Source organism: Mesoplodon densirostris, chromosome 20, assembly GCF_025265405.1.
Source record: "Mesoplodon densirostris isolate mMesDen1 chromosome 20, mMesDen1 primary haplotype, whole genome shotgun sequence".
NCBI classification, from domain to species: domain Eukaryota; kingdom Metazoa; phylum Chordata; class Mammalia; order Artiodactyla; family Ziphiidae; genus Mesoplodon; species Mesoplodon densirostris.
In genome coordinates, this window is record NC_082680.1 from 6,258,035 (window position 1) to 6,285,330 (window position 27,296).

Below are 27,296 nucleotides of genomic sequence, written 5' to 3' on the forward strand. Positions count from 1 at the left end.
TTTTTTAATTTGCTGGTGCTTTAAGTCTAGTAAGATTTAAGTTAATGTTACTAACGCAAATTATTTTTTCCCCTAAATAACTTCCAGGGTGAATCCAGCTTGAGAAGTATAGCTTTGTAAGTGTTTTAAATGGAAGGGTTTTCTCAACCCCAAAGGACATTGTAGCCTACTTCCCTAAAATACATCTTAGTAGAAGAGAAAAAAGACTTTTGTATTAGAATAGTGAGTGAAAGATAGGAAAGCCTCTTTGTCATGAAATTAAATGTATAATTTTCTTCATCATTAAAAATCAAGATTTTCCTTGTCACAAGGCACAATCATTTGTTTCAGAATCATATTACAATGTTGTAAATATCATAAAAGTTAAATGCGGTCATCTCACCTAATAAGTTATATTTAATTACTAAAAATCCCTTCATATTTAACAGCGAGGCTGAAAAAATAGTACAATCTTCATATATACTAAAAGAACACGTTTCTATTAATAATTTCAGAGATCCTGAAAGTTTTCACCATAGAAACTTGAAATATATATATTTGAGCATTAACTTAAAACTAACCTATCAATACCTATGCAGATATGCTGTTCTCAAAATGAAAATTTAAAGCACCTAAGAGGAGGAGTAAAAATGAGTTAACTATGTTTTTCCTTCTCCAAATATTAAACCGCTAATAACCACTTCTCATAAAAATCCCTGAATATATAGTATATTTTTATGGCTTCGAGAATTTTTCCTTCCTTTTAATTACGATAGTGGTGCTGAATTCAGGACATATGGATATTTACACAATCTATAAACAGTGCTCAGAAGAATGCAGTTCCAAGGTTATCTCTACTATATGGAATAAGTGTTCTGTTTTCCAGTTATTTACTGATCGACTTGCACATAACATTCTTGGTTGCGACAACAGAGCCTGTAAATTGTCAGTCTCATTCGCAAGCTTAAATTTATCTTCCCGTAGGCTTTCTACCAGGTCACCATGCCAGGCTGTGGCTCGTTGGGGGTTGTGCTTCGGTTCGTTGAGTGATGCGGGTTTAAGGGGTGACGTTGACGGGGTTCTAACTGGGAGCTCGCGGGTCCCCTCGGTCTGGAGTGCGGGCAGTCTGTCCGAGCTGGATAGGGAGGCAGCATGTAGCTGTGTCTTTCAGAGCTTTGGGATTAAGTCTTTGAAAACTGGAAGACACTGTTCCTCAGGTGTGCGCAGGCATTTAGAAATCTGCTGGGCGGATCATCATGGTCGTGGCCTTGAGCGAGTAGCCGGACCCTTTCCAGTAGTACCACTTAATACCATTGAACTTATTTGTGTTCTGCCTCTGTGGGTAGTACATTCCGTTCAGGTTGGAAGGACCACAGGCATCAAACCACCAGCCTGTGAAAGTGAAACACAGAAGGAATTAGGAGCCAGGTGGCCCTGTCTCACCGCGGAGTTACAAATACTGGCTAATCCGCCAGTCACATTCTGCTCATTTTAAGCAGGTGTGTGCGGGACTTCTTAAGAGTGGAGGGTGCCGCCCTGGCAGGTGGCAGCGTGGTTTTCCACCTCTACACTGGCGGAACCGTAGCCCCTGGGGCACATGTTTTTACGCGCTTTCTTACTCCTCTTCTCCCCTGTGCTGTGGGGAAGGGCCAGTCACCCACAGACATGACTAGGAGACCCACAGGACAGTTGACAGTGTGGAAAGTCAGAGCCTGAAGAATCGATGGGTGGCTACCCTGGCCCAGGATCACCTTCCATCCAGTGCCAGCAACACGGTGGACCAGGCTGCTTCAGGCTCCCCTCCGCCTAACAAAGAAAGTCTTTTTGGGACTTTCCTGGTGGAGCAGTGGTTAAGAACCCCCCCTGCCAATGCAGGGGACACGGGTTCGAGCCCTGGTCTGGGAAGATCCCAGATGCTGCAGAGCAGCTAAGCCCGTGTGCCACAACTGCTGAGCCTGCTCTCTAGGGCCCGCGAGCCACAACTGCTGAGCCCATGTGCCACAACTACTGAGCCTGTGCTCTAGAGCCCACGAGCCACAACTACTGGAGCCCACGTGCCTAGAGCCTGTGCTCCGCAACAAGAGAAGCCACCGCAGTGAGAAGCCCGCGCACCGCAACTAGAGAAAGCCCGTGCGCAGCAACGAAGACCCAACACAACCAAAAATCAATCAATCAATAAATTTATTTTTTTTAAAAAGTCTTTTTGTTTCAAATGTAACCCCAAATTTTAAGTACTCAATGGAGCTAGATAAAAAGGAAGCCTTTAAGTCCCAGAGACAGAAAGGAAATTTAAAGCTATAGTGGTGTGTGCACTAAGGTAAAGTGGGGGACCTGGGAGGCCGCTGCATGGCACAGCGGCGGGTCAGTGGGCATCCATACCTACACCTGAAGGACTAGGCTTGGGCTTTTAATACCCTTACCTAGAGGCCCTGGGTTTGGGAGGGGAAGGAATGACCTCAGTCTACAAGCATTAATCCAGGTAAATCTTTGAAAGATTGTGTTGGAAGGACACATGCAGTATGATGCCATTTATATAAAAATTTAAAATACAGAAAAAAATAACTATTACCGATCTCTCCATACCTAGTAAAAGAAATAAGTAATGTGAACGTTACAGGTATTGGTAGGGCATGTTTTATTTCTTTAAAAATATTCTGATGCAATTATTATATTATTTATACACTGGACTGTGATCACCAGTTATTACATCCAAGTGCCTAAATTTTTTCCTGATAGTAACAGCTCCATGACTTGAGTTGATTCAGATTAATGTTGATTTGATAAGATATCTGTGTGTGTGACTCAGAAACCTTCAAAATGTTCAAGAATATTGCAGATTTATAGATCTGTCCATTCCGGAGCCTGTTGTCTGACTCAACTATAGAATTTACTGTCTATGCAGAAACCTAGCTGGTCGTTCGGCCGGTTTATCCGTGGTCCAGACCACGGCTGGGAATCTGGCCTCTACAGTCAGGACCGCTCTGCCGTCTCTCTTGGGCTGCGTTTCTTCTCCCCGATCTCCTTTCCACTTCCACTCTCAGCCCTAAATCTTGGTCTGAGTAAGTAAATATGTTGTTTCCTTGGTTATTAATGCACGGATACTCTCTTGAGTAGCTCTTGACATTCGGGTGGTCTGAAAACCGCCACCCTCTGCGTGGACAGCTGGGCTGTGTGGGAATGACAGACAGGAAGCAGGATTCGGCGTGCTCCCTCCCCTCACCCCCCTGCCCTGGTTGGCTTCCAAAAGGATTACTGTGGTGGGATGGGAGAGACAGGCAGCTTTTACACAATCAGCATAATAGCTTTCTCTGGTTGAAATAATTACTGAAGTAAGTATGGCTAATAGGGAAGACCTAAGTTACCAACGTATGTTTATACATGAAATATATTCTCTAAGGAACCATAGGACTGATTTTCTTAATGGAGCCTAATTCTCTCAGTATCATTTTAAAGACTTGAAAATTACTAGGTTTCAAATTATTTTTGTAAATAAATCCTTCCTTTTGTCCGTAAATGATTCTTAACTGCAGTACAAACACACGACAAGTTTAGACCCTTTACTTGTTTACGCAGTACCTCATATTTATAAGATATATTGACTGCAGCTCTTCCCTCTGGTTTTCCTGGGTGAGTAATGAATGAACTTTTGGTGATACAATTCATGGTCTCTACAAATTAAACCCTGCCCATTTCCTGTTTGCCTCTGCATTTAGTCTGCATGTTGGAAGAATTTTTGTTGCCGATTTCAACCTTTCATTGTTTTTAAGAACTAACTCCACAGCATTTGCCCGACTTTTTCCTGGTCTCAGTCACAATGAACTGGTTTTGGTTATTCCACGTTTAAACTTTTAGGAATCGGAAGAATACGTTTTCTAACAGTTGGTTCCTGTCACTGAACTCTGAAATGTTTCTGAAAACTCATCTGGCCATGAAGTGACTGTTATATCACATTTGCTTATGGGTATGGTTTCTTTTTGTTTGTTTGTTTTTTGTTTCTAAGAGATCTAACGTGAAAGGTAGAAGGCAAGAAGAGCCTGAAGATAAAGGCCTTAAACTGGACAATCATTCATTTTAATTTGATGCACAGAAAAGGAGCTTGGTTAATTACTTTCTGTGCATTATTAGTATTTGCTATATATCAAGAAATACTTTAAAAAAAAAAGACAACTGAAAAATCCTTGTTTGAACAATAAATTATTATTATTATTATTATTATTTTTTCTTTTTGCGGTATGTGGGCCTCTCACTGTTGTGGCCTCTCCCGTTGCGGAGCACAGGCTCCGGATGCGCAGGCCCAGCGGCCATGGCTCACGGGCCCAGCCGCTCCGCGGCATGTGGGATCCTCCCAGACCGGGGCACGAACCCGTATCCCCTGCATCGGCAGGCGGACTCTTAACCACTGCGCCACCAGGGAGGCCCAACAATAAATTATTAATTGGAAACATTTCTATACTGATGAATCTATATCACTGTTTTGGTAGCCATTTTTAATGTTTAACCTTTTTAATAAAGCAAAATGGAATTAAACCATCGTGCCAACATCTGACACTCAGCACAAACTCCAGAGAGCTTGCTGGGTATCACACGGCCCGTCTCCTTGCAGGGGTAGGTCCTGAGGAGACACAGTTGGCCTGCTGACAATTCTAGCTCAATATCACATTCGTGTGTAAAACTCAACAGTCTGAAAAAGCGAAAAACAAATCTCCCTGTATTGAGCAAGTAAGTCTATTTATGAAATTTGGACATTGTCACCAATCACAGGTTGAAGTCCAAAGAGCCAACCTTTCCCTCTATGAAATCCTTCCTTTGCCAGCACAAATAGGAAGAGAGAAACGTCATCCCACCTCCTGTGAGCATTTGTGAACATTTGCAAATACATTTGTCGTTGTCTGCGTCCTTGGTGCTAAAATCATTTCCTGGTTGGCTTATGCTGCTTATTTTGCCGGCTGTCCCTGTGAGTCCTTTAAGGTGAATCCTGTAAGCATGCAAAGAAAAAAAAAAAGGCAAAACATAATTGGCTTGGGTGGTTGATTTATCATAGTGGAAAGTTTTTTACAATGAAGAATTTCATTCTACAGAAACACGTGCTATGCTGGTTAGTGCACTAGCGCTTACTCCGGACCAAATGTTTTTGCGCTGGTATAAACAGGAACCAACTTATCATCAAATCCTTAGGCAAAGAGGAATGTTTTCATGAAGCCTTCAACGCATATCACTTGCACAAGCATCAGCGGGGACTTCGGGGCCCTGTAATTTATTTTCCTGCTGTTTTCAGGTAAACAGAAGAGGGGGAAATACATCGTGATGGGATCCTCTTTCCAAGTCTCCAGGCATCATCCATATATTGTAGAAATTAGAATCCAGGGTGACTGGTGGGTGTGGGGAGGACAGCAGACAGCAAGGGGTGACCACTGAATGTGGAGCAGAAATCTAGAGAACTGTGTGGAAAAACAAATCCTTGTGGCTGCTTTGCCTTGTTTCTGAATAGTATTATAATAAACCTGCCAGACATTGAGAAAGAATAAGCGTACTATTAAGTTAGAGCCTAGATAATAGCCCAGGCTTTTAGAAGATTGCAGAAATCTGGCTCGCCCCAGCGCTGTGCCTGCCAAGGAGGAGGGGAGAAAGCAGGGGCAGGTCTGTGAGCCTGACTCCAGGAAAGCCCCAGGCAGACAGGCTCCAGAGCTCGGAGCAGGGTCCAGGGGACACGGGTGCCTGTGTCGAACTCCATGTCACAGTGTGGCACTTGGAGCATGGACACCTGGGGCCTGAGGTCTCCCCATCCCAGGGACCCTCCTGCTGTGCTCTAAGCGCCGCCGACGCCGCTCATCTTGGTAACACCTGCTCACATTCGCTAACAGCTATCTGGGAGGGAATAGGATTTCCTGGAATTCATGTTGGAGCAGAAGGTGGAGCTGAGAGGAAAGGTTCTCCAGGGGCGTGTCTCTAGCCCGCCTGTGCCACTCACTGTCCCGGGCCCGTGCATGGAATGCCCAGACCAGCCCCGAGAGGCAGGCGCCACCCCCCTCTTCCACGTAAGATCGCTGAGTTCGGTTCGGAGGTGGGAGCTCGTCCACAGCCACACGCTGTAAGTGGTGGAGCTGGGACTGGCAGCAGCTGGGACTGCACCTCTGTTAGGGCTCCACGCTGGTGCACCCCTTCGCAGGGGCGCTTGGTTATCGGGGAGGCAGTTGTGAAAAGGGGGGCACAGGGGCATATCCAGTGAGTTCCATAAAGCGCTGGTCCCGAGTAACGTTTGTGCTGGTAACTCAGAGTTTTGTTTGTAGGACTGCAGCTCTGGAAGCCTCATCACAGGCATTGACCGAATTTCTGAATTTCAGGGTTATCCTCGTGCTTCAGAAATGACCCTGGGCCCTAGCACAGCCCCTGCATACCTGCTGCAAGGCCTTCCTGTAACTTCTGCTCACTGTTGGGATTTTGAAACACTTTAATTTCTGTCCAGGCCCTTCTCACTAATCGTAGGTAGGACTGAGATGAACTACTCTGCGTGCTTTTCCTCCTTTGAACTCTCCTGTCTCCTTTGAACAATCTCAGTTCTAGTGGAACGTGTTAAATTTCCCCAAAGCAAAAGAAGGGAGAATACTATGTTTTATGAGTCTCTATGAGAAAAGTTGTATCTTTTTAGATCCTTCTGCCGTGTGGCCCATTGTTTTATTTTATTTTTATTTTGTGGCTGCGTTGGGTCTTCGTTGCTGCGCGTGGGCTTTCTCTAGTTGCGTTGAGCGGGGGCTACTCTTGGTTGCAGTGCGTGGGCTTCTCATTGCGGTGGCTTTTCTTGTTGTGGAGCACAGGCTCTAGGCACACAGGCTTTGGTAGTTGCAGCATGCAGACTCAGTAATTGTGGCATGTGGGCTCAGTAGTTGTGGCTCGTGGGCTCTAGAGCGCAGTCTCAGTAGTTGTGGCACGCAGGCTCTAGGGAGCGCGGGTTTCAGTAGTTGTGGCTCATGGGCTCTAGAGTGCAGTCTCAGTAGTTGTGGGGCACGGGCTTAGTCGCTCTGCGGCATGTGGGATCTTCCCAGACCAGGGATCGAACCCGTGTCCCCTGCACTGTCAGGCGGATTCTTAACCACTGTGCCACCAAGGGAGTCTGGCCCATTGTTTTAAAGTTGCCTTCTTGTAAAATTTGATTATTAAGAATAGCCACGTTCTTGGGCTTCCCTGGTAGCGCAGTGGTTGAGAGTCCGCCTGCCGATTCAGGGCACACGGGTTCGTGCCCTGGTCCGGGAAGATCCCACATGCCGCGGAGCGGCTGGGCCCGTGAGCCATGGCCACTGAGCCTGCGGATCCGGAGCCTGTGCTCCGCAACGGGAGAGACCACAGCAGTGAGAGATCCGCGTACCGCGGAAAAAAAAAAAAAAAGAATAGCCACGTTCTTGAAATTACTTTAAATTGGTACCCATTGCTTTTATATCACAGTGGAGTGAAAGGAGAGGTAGTGCTAACATTTAATAATTAAATCTCAGTGTTTGTATAGAATTGCAAGAATGTTTGTGAAAAGTGACCAATTCTTAAGGTTTAATATACAAATAGTTTTTAGTTTTAGTAAAAATAATCATACTCTATTGATGCATTTATCCCTTCTTATAACGTGTATTTTTTCAGTTTTCCTACATTTAGAAAAAAATTCCTTTAGTGGAAAACAACTTAGCTGCTACATACAACTGGCATTCTGAAACATCTGTAGTTATTGTTTTAGTCACATCCTAGTTTTCTTATCACATTGACATGTTTTATTAGGATAATAATTTTTTCAGTGTAGTATCTGTTTTATACTGCCAAGTAAATTAAACTGAGCTTTAAACAACTGTGTGGTTTTTAAAATGGCATATCCAAAAACTGATTGCATTTCTAAAGGAAATATCTGTTAAGAACCATCACAGTTTAAAATATTTTTATAATGTCAGCATACAAGGGTAATGACCCATATTGTAAAATCTTCTTATATAAACAGTCTAATCCTTAATTTGTGTGTGTGTGTGTGTGTGTGTGTGTGTGTGTTTTAATTCCTGTGTTGTAGATTCCTAACTGTTGCCAGTTGAAAAAATATTTAGCTTGGAGGTCAAACAATGACCAAAACCACTCATGTCTAAAAATTCATTGAAGTTTTGATCTGTGGAGTCAACTTTGGGCTGCAGTGAGGCCCCAACACCTATCTCTTCTTTCATCTGAGTCCCTGTCCACCCTGGACAGCCGGCTCTTTCTGTAATGAGAGCTGATGGGCTGTTTCACCGACTTCTTAAAAGTCGTGTTGAAGCTTGTCGTACATTATCTGTTTTCAAAACATGCTTCTGAATTTTGGCCCACTGTTTATAAAGCAGGACACTAGACATTGTGCAGTTCTCAGGTGGCTGTCAGCAAGCTGGCTTGTAGCCCGTTTTTTCATGCTGTCCATTGCGAGCCTCCCCAAGGAAGCCAGCTCAAGGATTTCGAAATCGTGGGTTTTTCCCAAACTACTCAGATCTTGGAATTTCTTTTGAGCAGAGGGTCTGAGCTGGGCATCACTGGGATTTAGACGGGACGGCAGGCCAGTTGATGCCTGTCTCCTGTGACGTTCCAATGGAACTTCGCTTGTTTATTTCTGACTTCAGAGTTGGTGTTTCACAACATGTGCTCCGTGATCACCAAAACCCCCAAACACCACCCATCCGAGCTCTCTAGACACCCTCAGGGTGTGTTGGTTGCAGAACCCTTGTGTTGTGCCTTCTCAAACCAATTCCCATGTGGCCACCAGGCACCCCATCGCCCTGCTCTGTGCCGCCGTCGACACACATTTCTGAGCCCCTTTCCCTGTAAAGCACAGATGCACGTGCCTACTGCCCTTGCCTGGCACAGCAGGTTGTAAAGATCCCTTTGCTCGGGCTTCCCTGGTGGCGCAGTGGTTGAGAGTCCGCCTGCCGATGCAGGGGACACGGGTTCGTGCCCCGGTCCGGGAAGAACCCACATGCCGCGGAGCGGCTGGGCCCGTGAGCCATGGCCGCTGAGCCTGCGCGTCCGGAGCCTGTGCTCGGCAACGGGAGAGGCCACAACAGTGAGAGGCCTGCGTACTGCAAAAAAAAAAAAAAAAGAAAAAAAAAAGCTCCCTTTGCTCTGTGTCTACTCTCTGGGCGTTTTAGAGCCAAAGAGTACATTCCCGGTCACAATTGCCCGCGCTTTTCTTGGAACATTCAAGATGAGCTGTGTCCAGTGGGTGGGAGGAGGTAGGTGAATACGGAGGCAGTGCTGTGAATCAGCTGGTCTTCCTGTAGCAGAGGGCAGAGGGTCTGGCTACCTACTGCCCACCTAATCCTTGCTCTTTTGAACTTGGCAGCTCATCCTGACTTTGGGATGGAACATAACAGTTGAATGTGTTTAAACTTCAAAAAGATAGATGTAACTTTTAAAACCTTCTGGAAAAAAACAGTAGAGTCATGGGTATACATCTGTTGTGATATTGGCATGACATTTTATAATAGGGACACAACATTCACCTACTCTACAAATAGTCGTTAAAGGCCCGTTATCTGCCAGGCAGGGTTCATCTGTACCCTGAGGATACACAGCAAACACAACAGGCAAAATTCTGTCCTCATGAAGCCTTCCTTATATTGTTGAAATTAAAGTTAGAATGTTGACACTAGAGAAGCTTACCCAAAGGCGGCAAAGAACTCTAAGAAACAAGATGTTTTTCTCCCTTATGGTAGCCTATGAGTAATTTAGATTCTGGTTAATACAATGGGGTTCTGACTTTCTGGAGTCATCACCCAGCAAACCCTTTAACTTTTTTCAGTGACATATAATTTCCTTACCTGTAATTGAGTTCTTCACTTGAGAGATAGAAATGGTCATACAACGAGTAAGCCTCATTCCCTTCCCAGTCTTTCAGGTGTATTTTAAGCACGTAGCGTTTCTGATTAGTCACTTGTGAAACAAACTCATTTCCCAGCCAGTGTTCGCCTGAAGGGCTCCCAAATCCCTGAAATCAAAGTTGTAAAATTCACTTACTTCATTTACTTTTTCTTCATGTATTTGAAGTCAATAGTCCATCAATTTAACACGGAATAACCATTCAGTATTCAACAGGAATCCCTTCCTGTACCGTGAAACTTTGGGGTCTTCCATATAAGAAAGATTTTTAGAAGGTCAGTTTTAGGAAACTAAGCTGTTACCAGAAGGAAATTAGTATTGGGATAATTAGAACGACTTGGGGAGCCACCAATATCATAAACAGCTCAGTTTACAGACGTGTGAAACACTATGAAACAGTTTACCAAAAAATGCTGAGCCCACCGTTAAAAATAAGCCTAACTTTCGCATGCCTTTGTTTTGATATATAGTTTACATTACATCGGCAGGACCAGTCTTTAACGGGGAGACTGAAACACCAGTTAAAAAGAACCCTTTGGTTTAAAAAAAATGATCAAAAGTCATTGGTTAGTTTTAGATTTGTGGTAAAGTTCCTGCACATTCTCAAAGTTAGTTTTCGCAAAGAAAATTATTTTCAGATGGTTTAAAGAGTATTCATACCACTTTATATTCTTTCCAAGTCCTCTGAAAATCAACACTGCCATCTTCACGTCGCTGGATAATTGTCCACCCACCTCCAGCTGTTTCCATGTCACAGTAAGCCTGCAAACAGGAACGCACAGTTACTGCCTGGGAAATGTCCGTGACTTGGGTCTTTGTCTTAAATAACAGAAACGAGATGAACGGAGATACTTATAATAAGACCAGGGCTGATGGGGTTCTCTGGGGTAAATCTTTGTGGTCTTCCAAGAGGCAGAGGATTTTAAAGAAATTGAAAACCATGCATTTAAAATGATGATGAAAAATAAACAGTAATATAACATGATGTGTCGATGAAACTAGGACCTTGTCATCATCTGTTCTAGGCTAAAGACCCACCCCGATAGCTGACCCTGAGATCGCTGTTGCTTAGAGATTCGTGGGGAACGGGACATGTTGGCAGATTGGCCCCAAACCTCTCATCTCCAGCCTATAGAAGTCCATCGCCTCGTGTTCACAGCCCTGAAAACCTTTATGATGGTTGCCGGTCCCGACTGACTGTCCAGAGAGTGGTGTAAAAGGGAGACTCTTGCATTGTGGGGTTTCCAAGACTCCTGTGATGCCATGGGGCTATTTGGCTTCCTCCATGTGTGGGATCAAAGTCAGGTTTCCTGGCTCATCCCTCAGAACAAGGGACTGGGGGCTCCCGTGTACCCACTGTGTGTGTGTGTGACCTGAGGGGCCTGGCAGCTCCACCCCGCAGACCCTGACTTCACGCTTCTCTGCACTTTGCTCACTGCCCCTGTTATCTCTTCCCAGCTCTTTTGATTTCTGCTTTTAAACGGGATTGGTGGGTTTAAACTTTGTTCACTACACAGGATTCTTTCTTGGGCTAGGAGCATGCATGCTCAATTTCAACTCAGCTGGAGTTTTATTATGAAATTAAAACCCCCTGAAAATAAGATTACACAAATAGTTTTATTAAATAATAAGATTATAGTAGAACGAAGGAGTTTTCCAAAAAGTTAAGATGAATTTCCTTACAGGTTACAAGGTAGTAAATGTGAAAGTTAAGGTTCAAAAACAATTAGAAATATTCTTCCTTTGTTGTCTTCCATGGTCTTTGGGGGGAATAATGGAGATAATTTTGGCAGAGTAAGTTTACATGTCAACTATACTGCATTTGTGAGCCAAAATCCTAGAGAATGGGGGCTAAAGGAGAACCCAGAGTGCACCTAGACCCGCCCTTTCATTGTAAGCACTTGTTGGCCGTCCTGTTTCCAGTGGAACTAGGAGCAGCAGCTGGAATCCAGCGCTGGTTCTCCTGTTGCGCCCTCTCCACCACCATTCCAGACCCTCTCCAGGATGGACACTCGGCCCGTCATCACTTCCCCAATGATCCTCATGTTTCGAAACATGCGTTCCATGAAAGAAAATTATATTTATCAAGAATAAAATGATTTCCCCATTTTAAATTAATCAGCCATATGAAATTGATCTGCTTAATATAACCCCTTATCTCTCTGTGTTGACATTATTATTATTATTAATTATCGTTGTTATCATTGCTCTGCATCACTCTGTTCCAAGCACCAGGCTAGGTGCTTCCCGTATGTTATCTGTAATCTGACGGCAACTCTGCTGTGATGCTATCTTTCTGCGTGTTTGAAAGGAGAAAAGATTTGGTAAAGTTAGGTTAATTTGATCAGAGTCATTCAGCTATTAAGTGGCATATAGGATTTGCATAAGGTCTCTTTAATGTCCTGATTCTGTGATGTGTTTTCTACTCCCCCATGCTTCCGAAAACAGAGAAACCTGACTCTTCTGTTAATAGGTCAGAAGTCCCTCCATGCAGCTCCAAGTTGAAAGCACTTCACGAATACCACTGCCTCTCGCCTGCCTCTGGTCCACAAGATGGTCAGTACTGCTCACTTCTGTCAGCGTGTCTAGTAAACTAGCTGAATAAGCTCCATTGATGTGAGTAGTCCTGCGCACACATGGTAACTCCCCTGTATCCTAAAAGGCGTGCTAGGGGGTAAAAGGACTGCACACTGTTCTCAGAGAGCCTGTCCTCTTTCTAATACTTGCTTCTTCAATGTCAAAATCACCCTGATGAAGTTGCTGATATTTAAGTCAGAGAACAAGTCCATCTTGTTGTGGAAATCAGTGAAGACCAAGAGCTGGGGTCTGAGCCATACTATCCTCTAACCCCATTAGGGACAGTGACGGGATCATGAGTACATTTTCTTAAGATTACTTAAGAAGAAGAACAGAGCATTTATGAAAACTGAAGTATTATGGTTAGTTGGCTCGTGAGGCTTCCAGAGGAACACAGTGTTCGAGTAGAGTTCTCCACGTAGCCAGGAGGTACAGATGAGAATGATGAAGCAGATGCTCTCAGGGTCAGAACAGCATGAGTCCTCAGACAAGGCCTGTGACCTCACTGCTGAGCTACAGCAAACCTGAGGGCAGTGAATACTTTGGATGAGCACACCGTGGTGTGGTCCAGGGACCTGATGTCTCGCTCTAAAGCTTGATTTCTTTCAGCAAATAGCGCTTGATTTAAATGTGATGCTTCGGCTCTGAGGCCGTGGTGAATGAGTGATTAAACAGCAAACAGATCAACATTAGGCGTCAGGCAACCTGGGAAACTTAGGGAAGGAAACTCTTATGTCTCTGACTAGCAAAAATGTAACCCTGATGCTTCTGATAAATGCCGTCTTGCAATGTCTATCTTGTACAAAAACCTAATGAATTCTTCAAAAATAAAGTTGAAAGGATATTTAGGCCTCTTTGGGAAAGATCTGCGCAGAGATCTGTTGAACATCCTTTCCTTGAATTAGATGAAGCAGGCCAAGCTCGGGTGCCCTGGCCCACAGAGAGGTTGCCTCACAGTCCTTGGGTGTTGGATGGACGGCGGGCACCGAGCCCTGTCCTGGGCGCTCATCTCCATCATCTCCATCATTACCCCAAAACCACTCTCTAGGACAGGGGACGTCGCGTCACGTCGCAGATCAGGAAGCGGAAGCCTCACGCAGGTTCAGTGACTTGCTGAGAGGCACACGTTGGCAGAGTCAGAATTTAAACCCCAATCTATCGGACTTCCTCAGGTTGAATTATGGAGTCTGAAGTCTGGAAGGGAATCCAGAGGTAACTCATCTGGACCATATATTTTAGAGATGAAACAATTGAGGCTTCAAAGATTGTTGTTCCCGGCTGTGTCAATGAGTTGTTTTCACTGCGTATGTGTAAAAGGCATATATAAATCCTAATGTTTCCAGCCGTGGCCTGAGACCACATCACCCCAGAGCTGTATATCTTCTCCCGGCAGTGAGGCCTTTGGGGTTGGTACAGCGAGCTGGGGCAGGGACACGCGCTGAGGCAGGAAACATTACACAGCTGTAGGAAGCTGATAGTCCCTCTGGGTCTGCATCAGGGAGCATCCCTACTCTACTCTGCATCCTCCTCCTCCTCAGGTCACTCCTGTCCCCTTACCTCCAGACCAAGAACAGACCAACATCTGGTGACAGACAGTAGCATACAAAGAGCTGGCATGCGAACCAGATAGCAAAGGGGACTGAAGGGCTTAGTATAGAGTCTGCTCATTACTTTTTCATCTGCAACGGAATATTTGGGCTTTTTCTCCCCCTAATACACTGCTTTTAGGGTGCTAGGGACATTAACTGATTTTCAAGGTTGATTTAAAGCAGCATAAATGAATTAGAAAGATTGCTTTGGAAAGTCTTACCGTGAATAATAGCACAAGAATATTGTGCTATTATTCAAGATAAATTGAATATTTATCTTTTAAATTCAAAATCAAGTGTATGTTACTGTTTGAAATTCCATGTTTTTAAGCCCTTGTTTGTATTTTTTTTTTTTTTTTTTTTGCGGTACGTGGGCCTCTCACTGTCGTGGCCTCTCCCGTTGCGGAGCACAGGCTCCGGACGCGCAGGCTCAGGGGCCACGGCTCACGGGCCCAGCCGCTCTGCGGCATGTGGGATCTTCCCAGACCGGGGCATGAACCCGTGTCCCCTGCATCGGCAGGCGGACTCCCAACCACTGCGCCACCAGGGAAGCCCCCTTGTTTGTATTTTTAAAGTGTTTTTGTTTATTACCATGTTAAATACTGAGGATAACCCTGAGTTCAAAGAGATGATACTTTCAGGAGCCTTTAAAGTTTCCATTTTGATACAGCATCAAGTGCGTTTTCTGTAAGTGTTTCTGTTCGTTCAATACGTAGCTGCTTTTACAGTTAGACGTAAACATTTATAGGCATTTAACATATACAGTCATCCCAGAATTCTGTAACACTTCACACTGATTCTCATGTACTGTTGTTTTACCTTATCAAAGCCACATTGAAATATTCCCCGGGGAAGTGACTTTTTTTTTTCCCCTCATCTAAAGCTTAACATCTCCCAAAGCAAGTTCAGGGGGCATGCTCCCTGAGAAATCCAATAACCAAGAAAAACCGAGTTAAGCTGTACACTAGCTTCTCCTGATGGTAAATTCTGATTCTTGGTTCACTTATGAGCTTCCACCTTGAAGTCAATTCCAGGTACTTGGGAAGAAAATGACCTGCTCTCACTGGTGGTGTGATCTAAGTCTTCCAGCCCATCAGATGGGGTAAGAACGGCCCACCCAGGGAAGCCTTGAGCCCCCTGCAGCAAGTCCAAAGGCTCAGAACCGTCTCCATAACCATGTCCCTGGCCTTTGGGGCCGTGACGGCATTTGCACTGGTGGTACAAAGCACTAGTGGGTGAAACTGCCAGCGCCCTACAATGAACTAACAGTGCAAACCATGCCGGAGTCACTGTGTTCCTCAGTCACACACTCGCAGTTTGGGGGGAAAGAGCCAATTTCACTTCAGGATGTCTCTGACAAAGCAGCAAAAAAGTATTAATTTTATTAAACCTCTACTGCTGCGGGCACATCCTTTTATATTCTGTTTGATGCAGTGGAAATGAGTATAAATCACTTGTGCACATCAGGGTGCCGTGGATGTCTTAAAGAGGAATTTTGTGTGACTGTTTTAGTTGCAAGTTGAACAAGCCTTTTGGTTTTTGGATGGAATACGATTGCTGCTTGAAGTAACGATTGAAACATAGACTATGGGTATTCGAACTCTGATATTTTGGAAGACATTTTCTTTAAAGTTACTGATGCGAGTCTGACACTTCAAGGCAGACAGCTGACACTCTGCATGACTAAGCCAAATGCAAGGAGAAAATAAGTAGATGATCTGATATATTAGGTAGACACATATAATAAGATAGATATTTCTACATCGTTCATATGCATCATCAGTGTTCTGTGCCCAGTGGCTGGGCTCGGAGCCCTTGGTGAGACCTTCACGTGTGTCAGTGTTTCTTGCTTTGCTCTGAGTGGAGCTGGGATGCATCCGGGGTGTGTGAACTATGTCTGCAGTGGCTCCACTTCTAAAACGACTTGCTTCAAGCCAGGGAGGTGAAAATGGGAGACAATGCCTTACCTTGATCTCCTCTGTGGAGTTAGGGAACGTCAGTGTGTAGATGCCACTGGTGGTCAGTCCTGATTTGAATGCTTCTGCGCAGTCTCTGAAGATGATTTGCTCTTCCTTAGCAATGAGGGAGTGCTTAGCTGCTTTTTAAAAATAGGAAAGCTTTTAAAAGGAGTTCGTGAAAAGATAAAAGTATGTTATTTCGAGATGTGCTCATTTGCTAAGTTTTATTACATTTGAATTCTTACAGTAAGTAAAAGGGAGATGCTAGTATTTTAGCCTTTCAAAAGTTACTCTTTCAGCCTGTTTTGTGTTAACTCTCAAAGACTGTTACCAATAATCCATACTTCCTTTTTCTTCTCATCAACTATATGTAATGCAAGTACTTCACAATCAGCCTTAATAAATTATTACTTTTTAAAAAATCTTCCATCTTGAGTAGAATCAGATAAAGTTATTACAGAAGAATAAAAAAGAATGTACCTAAAAATAGTGTTAGCTCTACAGTGGCTGCATCCATAGCCCATTAGCCACGTCCTATCTAGGCAGTGGTGTGGATTGTTTTCCTTTCTTTTTGTGTATCTGAGGCCAAGTCTTTATACATTTCTTTAGACCATTGGGTGAAGACATTTAGTATTCTTTGGATTTTTAGCAACCGTCTCATGATAGCTTGCGTTAAAGAGGAACCTAACATTTATTTATCTGTGTCTTTGAAATTCTTCCTTTTAAGTCTAAAAAGTCTAGGACTATGAAATTCTTTCAAATTTTTATTCTGCTCTCAACGTTTAGACTTCCCAATCCCTTTTTTGCCACATTGAAAAAGTGTTTGTGTGTATGTATTCTTGCAGGTACGTATTTGTACGTCATTCTAGAGACGGACAAAAGCCTAGGTGTCCGCACCAGGTGGCTTGGGCAGGCATCACAGGTGGAGGCTCCCGTCTGCACACCAGCCAGAAGCACACGGGACAGACGAAGCCTGTTCTGCTGCTCTTTCTCCTGTGCTCGTTTGTTCTGCCAGGATCTGAGCTACGTGATATTCTCTCCTTTGGCTCATCCAAGCTAATACCTCACACTGTCTTGATCCCACCAGACGTCAGATAATTGTCTTTTCCTTTTCACTGAATGTGAGAAAAATACATGATTTTTAAAAAATTATAAGAGAGTGAAACTCTAGTTGGAAGGCACACGCAGCAAACTGGCCACCTGGTGTGAAACCTGCCACTTAGCACAAGGTTGTGCTACTGTTTTTGTTTGTTTGCTTCCTTGTTTAAGTAGAAACCTTGTTTAAATGTTTCTGTAATTAAAGTGGGGATAACTGTATGAGTCAAGGAAAATGTGAGAACATATTTCTTATGGAGGTGAAGAGGGTCTCTACATGAATCATATGTAAAGTGCATCTGTGTCAAAAGAATACAGTTGAAAGGACACTATGAAACAAACCATAGCAAGAACTAGACCCAAAGTTTAAGAAAAAAAAAAAAACTTAAAAATACCACACAGGTTGTGTATCATGTCTCTAATTAATGACTGAAGATGTATCCCTTCTTCCCTCTAATATTGAAGAGAAGTTGAAAGGTCAAACAGGAATAAGGAAGGCAAGATGTAGTTAAGGATGTGGTGAGAGAAGGAAACTGGCATTTCTTGGGTACCAATCTTATGCCAGTTACTGCAAGTACCAATATTATCTCATTTAATCTTCACAACAACCCTACGGGCCTAGGATTGTTTCTCCCTCTTAAAAAATAAAAAAATGTCCACTATGGTTTAGTAACTTACCCAGCCCCAAACATCTAGTTAGCAATGGAACTAACTAAAAGTAGACTCTCTGAGCCCATGAACAGAAGTCTGTTTGGGTTGGTTTGCCTCATAATAATTAGTATAAATATATATTCCCCTTCCCCTCTTCCTCCTTTTTAATCGATCCCATATTGAGACCCTATAAAGCATTCATATGAAATATGTAAGAGAAATGTGCTTTTTCTGAAAGATGAGAGCCTTTTTTAGAATTTTGAAAGGTTCGTCGACTACTGGCAGATAAAACTGAAGAAAAACTTATATGTAAACTTTACTTACAGTTTGATGTCGATATCATAGTCAGTAAGTTATGAACTGTCTCCATCAGGTCATGTTGCTGCTTTTGGAGAACTGAGTTATTCACCGTGGCCGTCACCAGTTGTTTTTCTAGTTCTTCAATGATGGAATTTTGCTTGGATACTAACACCTGGAGCTGATCTTTCTCTTCTTTGATTGACTGAAGTTGAACTATGTGCTTGTCTTCCATATCTAGAACTTTCTTTTCCAGGAAACTTGTAAAGGGAAATAATTGTTAGTTAGTGAAGGATTTTCTGATCACCATCAAAGCCAAGTGCTTTGTAAATGGCTAGTCAGTTTCATAATCCTTATACAGTCGTTTATATTTATTGAAGTTCTGCTTCTTCAGGGCACTCTGTTAAGATGTTAAAGGAGTTATAAAGTAACAAGATGTTGCCACAGCCCTGAAGAAGCTCTCAAACTTGCTGAGATCAGATAGAGGACATAGATATGACATGAGGAGAAAGTACCCCAGTGAAAATGTAAGGTTCATAACTAGAAGTTACTGCATGCAGTGCATTTGAAGACCATGGTTCTGCTGAAGAGGAACTTGGACAATGACAAGGTGCCCTTGGTTTGGGAACACCTGTGGGTCAGTGGGGAGAGCCCCGGGCTGAGAACCTTGCCTCTGCACGTGACCCCCTGGGTTACCGGGCAGACCATCCCCTCCTTGGGTCTCAGGTGTATATCTATCTAAGGGAAAGTCCACCTACAGAAATAAATCTCTATCCATAGTGAAGGCATTAGATTAGATGATGCTCTCTGAGACCCCTTCTAGTTCAAATAATCCATGGGTCTTTTGTTCCTTTTTGGGGGCAGTAACATTTTCTGAACCTTTAACCCTGGAAACAACATTACTCAGCCAAGGGACAAACTACCCATTACAGGTCTTACCTACGAGCATTAACAATCAGTATTCATCATTATTATTATCAGAAATACAGTTGCAGCTCTTAAATTTATCCCAGTCCAATAGTCATTGTACACCAGTGTGTGACAATAAGTATACTGTCAAAGTACCAAGTCAAGAAATAATCCGTTACTGTGATGCAGACATTTGCTTTCGACTTTCATCAGTTGCACCATATCCATTTTTTCAACTATTATTTCTTAATATTTTACTGATATCAGCTAACTTATTTTTTTTAACTTGTGTATCACTTTCATTGATCTAGAAACCAAGATGACTTACCATAAGAAGAAGGTAACCTAAAAATAAATGCGTAAGTTTTTTCTTTTCTACCTAAAATCATTTCTAGGACCATCAGCGTACAGGCAATAGGAGATACTCCTACAATGGTTCACCTAGACAATTAACATAAAATGTATGGACATTTTAAAATCTCTCATCTATACTGCCTTCAAAGTGATGTTGCTGACATTTGTTATCCAGCCAATCTTTTGTTGTCTTTAATATTCTGTGAAGAGGCATAAAAGAAAGATGTGATGATCACACAGTCCAGAGTGTGAATGAGAGTGTGAATACTCTGGGATGGATATTAAAAAAAAATTTTTTTTTTCTTTCTCCCAAACCTCTACCAGTATAATCCAGAGGTCAGTCACATCCTGATCTAAAAGATTTAATCTTAAGATTAAATACGAGCAGGTACTGAAGAGTTAAGCCCAGCATCGGGTCATCCCAGACCAGGCTGGTTGTGAGCAGCACCATGTATCATTGCATTTAAGGCTGTAAAGAGTCTCAGAGATCAGATTTTAGAGCAACGTTTTGCAAAATGCTCATCTGGACCTGTTACTGGCTTGTGCAATCAATTTAGTGGGTTGCAATAAGCTTTTCTTTTTTTTTTATAAAAGGAAATTAAATAAATGGGATAAAACAGATGAGAATAGAGCATAAACTCATAGCAAGAACTTTGTGCAGCGCAGCAAATGCCATGGTCAGTGTTGACGTGATGGGTGATGGGAGGAGGATGGGGCAGGGTGGAGAATGCCTGCATTGCCTGACACTTTGCTTATTAGCATCTTATTTGAATTTCTGATACAGGATGGTCAACTTGATCATCACCATAACAGTTGGACTTAGGTACAGCTTAACTTTATATTAACATAATTCATGGTCTGTTGAGAAATGTGGGGAAATATCCTTGTTGGTGGAAACATCAAGGCTGAATCATGTTTCTTTTATGAGTTTTTATTGCCTCTCTTTTTTTTTTTTTTTTTTTTTTTTCCTGCGGTATGCGGGCCTCCCACTGCTGTGGCCTCCCCCGTTGCGGAGCACAGGCTCCGGACGCGCAGGCTCCGGACGCGCAGGCTCAGCGGCCACGGCCCACGGGCCCAGCCGCTCCGCGGCATATGGGATCCTCCCAGACCGGGGCACGAACCCGTATCCCCTGCATCGGCAGGCGGACTCCCAACCACCTGCGCCACCAGGGAGGCCCTTGCCTCTCTTCAGAAGGGGACAGTGTCAATGACAACATTTTTCAATAACAATAATCATATAACAATATCACAATATAACTGAACTGGTACAAGTAGCCCCTAAATCAATCACTTATTTTAGAAGGAAAAAAAAAAAAGGATGATAAGATGAAAAAGGCATAGTAATTTTCAACTTCAGCTGGTGAATCAAAAAGTGTTGTAGTGGCAATTTTCAGAAAAATGTTAACTAATAAGTACTTTGACTTCATTGGAAACTGTTCCATGAAGAAGACAGTTGTACATTGGGGGAATTATTGAAGATAATTTAAAATGTGGTTTGTCAAACGTGCAACACATTCACGTATTTTTGTAATGATGTTCCTGCAGATGAAATCTTAGGCTAGTCAAAATTTAAGGCACCAGGGCTTCCCTGGTGGCACAGTGGTTGAGAGTCCGCCTGCCGATGTAGGGGACATGGGTTCGTGCCCCGGTCTGGGAAGATCCCACATGCCGCAAAGCGGCTGGGCCCGTGAGCCATGGCCGCTGAGCCTGTGCATCCGGAGCCTGCGCTTTGCAATGGGAGAGGCCACAACAGTGAGAGGCCCGCGTACCACAAAAAAAAAAAAAAAAAAAATTAAGGCACCTGAAAACAGCATGCCAAACTCACTGAAAGATGTAGAATCATCAACACGATTTTCTTATTTTTATTTACTTACAGTTGTTGATGAAAAAAACATTATTATTGCCATTTCATTTCATATTTGTGACAAAAGAGAGCATGATTTCTGCAGCTGCTAAAATGGTTATTCTTCCTGCAGGTATAGATTTAGATTTGTTACGTACGGTTTTTATAAGTCAGCTGATAAAAGCTACGCCTTTCAGTGTCTGCACTGTGGCAGGTCATTCAGAAACAGTTCTTATGCAACTCCAGTCTGAGGTAGATGTTTGCTGTCCAAGTTGTGGTGCTCTGGTGCTGCAAGTCATGTAGGATTTTAGTTTGTTAGAGATGTTTATTCGACAAGGTAGTTTTACGGAGAAAATGTTGGGATGTTTAAATATAATTTCATATAAAAATGGAGTGAAATTATTGGCAAAGCACATCACTGGTCGAATGTCAATTAACCTGGGAAAAATTGTGAAGGATTAAGGAGAAAAAAATGTGAAGGATCATTTGAGCAAGAATTATCAGAAAACACAGCAGATTTCTGTGTGGTTGCAATCGCTATTTTGTACATTGTAAAGCTTTAACATACGTAGGAATTTCATCAAATCGTGGATGATCAGAAAACGTAGTGAAAGTTGTCAATTGTTTTTTCACAGCAATTCAAGTTGACTTTGTATAGGAAAGTTTGCACCTTGTGGTAAATGAAAATATTAAGCAGTGTGTCTTGATTTGGGAATAAGATGCACACTTTTTTAGGCAAAGGGCAATACAATTTGACAAAAATTTACAAAGATGGTGCCTGGGTAATGTAACTGACGTGTGTAAGTGATCATTTTAGCATCCTTGCATACTAACTTAGAAAACTAAGTTGGGAACCATGTCCAGTACCAGGGCGTCCAGTATTACTGCAGCCCACTCAAAAGAACATTAAATAAGGCCCTTTTAACAACATGAAACTAGAGAGACTGTTATATCTCAATTATTGGTCTCAGACTTTTATTTATTACTTTGCAGAAGAGAAAAATTTGAAACGTTAAAATATTTGGAATAAAAATCTACTTGCGGGCTTCCCTGGTGGCGCAGTGGTTGAGAGTCCGCCTGCCGATGCGGGGGACGGTCTGGGAGGATCCCACGTGCCGCGGAGCGGCTGGGCCTGTGAGCCATGGCTGTTGAGCCTGCGCATCCAGAGCCTGTGCTCCGCAACGGGAGAGGCCACAACAGTGAGAGGCCCGCATACCGCAAAAAAAAAAAAAATCTACTTGCTTTTCAAAACCCTAAATCAATAATGAGTCCAACTTGTTAGTCAAAGAACAGAATAATTGTTTCAGCTTAGTTCTTGATTAACAGGAAAGAATGATTATAAGACAACAAGCTTACAGTCATTTTTGGTTAAGAATAAAGAATTATTTAATTGTGAATTAGGGTGTGTTGTTGCCTGACCATTCTCCATGTCATGTGTACATATCCCGATTAGAAACAAGGAAGTAAGCACACCTGGAATGTGAATAGAATTATCCTCATATGTCCCCACCTGGAATAAACCTATGAAAACCATCCCCACTGGTCATCCATAATCTTAGTTTTTGTATTGGTTTTCTTGGGATTTTTTAATATTTATTTAGATATTAATATAACCATATTTAGTATTAACTTTTGTTTTTACTTTATCATACGCTTTAAGAGTAAATACTGCATCATGAAATGTGCATTGGTTTACAATAAAGTGTAGTTTTCCTGCTGTAGACCGTTTTGCATTGGAATAAACTAAGTCCTCAGAGGCAAAGAACTTGGTAAAGTTAATATCAAAATGCCCCAGCCAGTGTGACTTTTACTGCACAACCCTGGCAGTAGTTTTCCATAGATTCGTGCATAATATGGAGGTAGAATTCGGAGGTTAGTGTAAGAGGATCTTTAAGGGGTCAGAGGATTGAAAAACAAAGTTGAAGACTGTTTTAGAAGGTGATGCCCTTCCAGTATTTTTCTCCAAACCCTCTCCCTACCTTCCCCTCACAAGGTTTCTGATTCTTGTACTATACGTTAAGAAATTCAGCATTTTGGAAGCCACGCTTATAATTAATAGTCATATGAAATAGGCTTTCATATCTAGAAAGTGTACAGTTCTGGATTATACATTTCTTTGTATTTTTATTACCTGTTCTTATCTTGCAGTTTGTTTATTTCACTCGTCTGATCCAAAATCTGTTTTTCCAATTTGTTTGTAGATAGGGAATGTTCCAGAAGCTGAAGTTCAAGTCTTGTTGTCTGATTTAATACCTAAATGTAACAAAATAAAATTCCTATTATTTTTAATTAGACATAAAGTTATCTAAATTATAGGAAAACATAACTAAAATGTTACTTACTTACCCAAGCATCTTAATTTGGCATATTTTTCATTTTCAGAAAAGGCATGTGGTGCTGGATTACATCAGTGTGTTAAACATTTTTTTCATCATGTGTTTAATGATGACTATAAAGGGTTTAATAGTTCTGAACGATGGTGTTTGTGTCAAATAATGTTCATTATCTTATTCTGCCACGTTTTACCGTTTCACACAGTGAGATAATTGAGAGTATAAAATGGTCATGTTTAATATATCGGAAGTTGCTGATAAATGAAAAGAGGCTTTTCCTCTGCTCAAGACAAAATGCTTGTCTCACATCTGCCGGTAGACCAAGTGTTCAGAAGTCACATACTTCCATTCTATAAGAACGTAGCGCATTTTTAGCCCAGCGTTTCCTTGTTTGTATTCACTTGTTTAGTCTTTCTTTCTCTTTCCGCCCCCCACCCCTTTCCACTGCTCTTTTTCCTATTTTAAAAATCATGTAAACCCATCAGGAAACAAGAACATCAATATGAAGTAGGAGGTCAGTTTTGCTTTGTGGGCCTTTCTGACATAGACCACGTGCGGTATCTCTGTTCCCATTGTGTTCAAACAACTTAAAGAATGAATTCTTTCGCGTTTGGCTGCGTTTTAGCAGGAAGAGTCCATGACTCACATCCTCTGTGTCATGGTTACTCAGGATGTGACATCATGTGTAAGTGTCAGGCAGAATTGTTGCCCAGAATGAGGGTCCTTGAAAGAAGCATTGTTTGCTCGGGGTCTGTGTCATTCATGAAAGCGGCAGCCCAGCCCCACCGTGCAGGTTTAGGGATGGTCTGGTCCTTAGTCAAAGCTGGATGCCTTCATACCATGAACACTTCTGCACATGAAAGAAGGCATTGGCCAACCTCAGGGTGTGATTTAATATTAACACCCGGAATATAGATTTGGCCTACATCTTTTGGGGCCCAGACATTCTGTGTTGGTTATTGATAGAAGGACCTGGAAACTTGGTCTTCTATTTAGCTCCTAAGAGCTATGAAATGAGTTCAGTGGGGGAGGGGTGGGAGGATGGTGTGTGGGTCCTGACCCACCCAGGACCAGTTGTGGTGTTTTCCATCACTTTTCTGAAGGCCTCCAGCTGCAGGTGACTCTAAGTTACCCAGGTCACATGGTTGTTTGTTCTCTCTGAGTTCTCAGGCCTCCAACCACCCCTCACAGTCTGGTTTAATAGTCTGACACCCTGACAGGCTGGAAGAATTTTCGTATCAGAAATTTTCATGTTCGGATTTAACCCATTTCACATAGTAGCTACCCAGCAGATGCCTTAAGTAAGTTGGTACGTAATTCGGTCCCTTGATGTCCTTGCTTGGGTTCCGCCGTCTTAATGTGTTCAGTTGGACATTATAGGCTGTTTTCTTTCCAGCCATCTTCCTATTTTCCTGTTATCCTGGATCAGGTGATATCTAGTTTCACAATAGATTTTTTATATCATGTGGCCCAACAAAACCTCATTAAATGCTAGTAAGCCTAACTTACACAGGATGGCAAAGATTTACATCATTGCTCTGTACCTTATACTTTTTTATTTCTCTTATCTGAACCATAGGCAATGTTATACTTCCAGGACAGCTTTTTGAAGGGCTTAATTGCTCAACAGTTTTACTACCCAAAGGTGGGATGTGACCTAAACTTTACTAATTTATTCTAACAATTGACAATGGATATATTGATACATTTACTTTTAGATTTTTGTGTCTTCTCCTTTTTGTATTTTATTACCTCTGAGGATTACAGTTTTCAGTACCTTGTGACCTGTTGTGTAAGATATTTATATTTGTCCTAAACTGCTCTGATGTTATGGAAAGATGTGATAAGCAAATAACTTCTTATTCTATATTCAGATAAAAATCTTTTATTCTCCTACCACCCCCTTCCTGTTCTCTCTACCTCATCCAGTAGTTCTCAGAGAGACAATGAAAGAATGCTGGTGCCCTTCTCAACGTGGGCTTATTACAGTTGGAAAGCTTATCATTTCCCTTATTTCTTATCCCCTCCTGACTGATGTTTTGGCATTTCTTGGTCTTTTAGCTTAAGTGGCACATAAGAATAATATGTCGGGCCTCCCTGGTGGCGCAGTGGTTGAGAGTCCGCCTGCCGATGCAGGGGACACGGGTTCGTGCCCCGATCCCGGAGGATCCCACATGCCGCGGAGCGGCTGGGCCCGCGAGCCATGGCCGCGGAGCCTGTGTGTCCGGAGCCTGTGCTCCGCAACGGGAGAGGCCACAGCAGTGAGAGGCCCGCGTACAGCAAAAAAAAAAAAAAAAAAAAAAAAGAATAATATGTCATGGGGATCGTTTACAATTAAATCTATACTTGTTTTTTTTTTTTGAGCATTATTTATAACTCAGGGTTGGAAGATACTAACTTCATAAGACTGTAAAGAAGCTACAGTTAGGACCCAGAAGGCCATTTCACTGATGACAAGGCTTGAACTTGAAACATCTCAGTAAATACCCCCAGCAGCACTTTTTCCCCCCACCCGGACTCTTCTTATTGGGTCACATATTGTTTGTCATTCAGCATGGCTCCAGATGAATTTTGTTTTAATGTTTTCCTGTTATTCTTCTAATATTTTCGTATTCCATATTCTTCTTTCCTACTACTATTAATTGATAGCTCATGGAATCTTAAAGCTAAAAGGGAAGTTGGCAGTCAGTCAGCTGGCCAGCACCCCCCACCCCCCTTTCATAGTCCCAACCTCGGAGGCCAGGGAAAGCTAGTGCCTTGTTGAGATTCGCGTGTCCAGTTAATCACGGAACTCAAGGCTCTGGGCTGGTGGCTAAACACTCTCTGTGCCTCAACCACGTCTTCTTACTCTTCTCTTTGCTTCTCTCTCTATAAATTCACACCACAAATTGTACAAACACACACCACGAATTGTTTTGGCAGTTCTGTGAGACTTAGCTTTCATCTTAACTCGAGAGTTCGGGTTAAGCACAAAGCTTCCAGCACTCTACCTCAGTGCTTTTCATGTCTCAGATGCACACAACAGTGAAGGGCCCAGAAATGGAGAGTTTATCTCAAGCCCAGAAAATTCCAGTGAGGCAGAGGACCATCTCTCTTGTAGTCAAGTACGAAGAACATGAACGTGGTGTGTATGTCCTCAGTAGAGTAAAGGTAATGTAACTTCAGTAGTAACAATGAAAATATATTTCCTGATTTTAAAGTTCTGTCTAGACGCAAATTCTTAATTTCTTATCAATCATCCTTTTTTCCTCTACCCTTGCGCTTTCTCTGCTTTTCCCTTGTTTCATTAGGTAACGATTTTGTGCTAGTGTTTGTCTGGCTGGGCCATTCTGTGTTTCCTATTTCACTACTTACTTGGGCTTCCACATCAGTTAACTTCCGGGTCTGCTCTGCGGTTTGATTTAGCAGGTTGGTTCCTATTTCTATCATCACTGCGGTCTGGTTCTGCACTGCGTTCTGTTGTATCTCCACCATTTCTTTCTTCATGTTGTCCTGGATGTAATTCTCAAGCTAGAAAAGAACAAGTGTCAGGAAGACAGTCATGAGTCGAATGATCAGAAACCTTATTCCTAATTAGTTTCCCTGTCTTTTATTTATTTATTTATTTATATTTTTTTTTACGGTACGTGGGCCTCTCACTGTTGTGGCCTCTCCCGTTGCGGAGCACAGGCTCCGGACGTGCAGGCTCAGCGGCCATGGCTCACGGGCCCAGCCGCTCCGCGGCACGTGGGATCTTCCCGGACCGGGGCACAAACCCGCGCGTCCCCTGCGTAGGCAGGCGGACTCTCAACCACTGCGCCACCAGGGAAGCCCTCCCTGTCTTTTAAAGCACCTCTTGGAAGTCTTG

General features: G+C 42.8%; 2 protein-coding genes across 5 annotated transcripts in view; one reads left to right on the forward strand and one right to left on the reverse strand.

Moving 5' to 3' along the window:
* Positions 1–27,296, forward strand: part of MCPH1 (microcephalin 1) — a 228,000-nt gene that overhangs the window by 97,185 nt on the left and 103,519 nt on the right. The window lies entirely within an intron of this gene.
* Positions 468–27,296, reverse strand: part of ANGPT2 (angiopoietin 2) — a 56,469-nt gene continuing 29,640 nt past the window's right edge. Inside the window, exons 2-9 of one of the 2 annotated variants that reach the window (XM_060085920.1) lie at positions 26,804–26,959; positions 23,248–23,369; positions 18,038–18,270; positions 15,977–16,104; positions 10,504–10,605; positions 9,786–9,952; positions 4,824–4,954; positions 468–1,371 (exon numbers count right to left, since the gene is read on the reverse strand). In XM_060085920.1, coding sequence (XP_059941903.1) covers positions 1,211–1,371; positions 4,824–4,954; positions 9,786–9,952; positions 10,504–10,605; positions 15,977–16,104; positions 18,038–18,270; positions 23,248–23,369; positions 26,804–26,959 — 1,200 coding nt within the window. In that variant the 3' untranslated portion in view covers positions 468–1,210. Of the gene's footprint in view, positions 1,372–4,823; positions 4,955–9,785; positions 9,953–10,503; positions 10,606–15,976; positions 16,108–18,037; positions 18,271–23,247; positions 23,370–26,803; positions 26,960–27,296 lie in introns of both variants that reach the window. The other variant, XM_060085919.1, reaches the window with a different exon arrangement.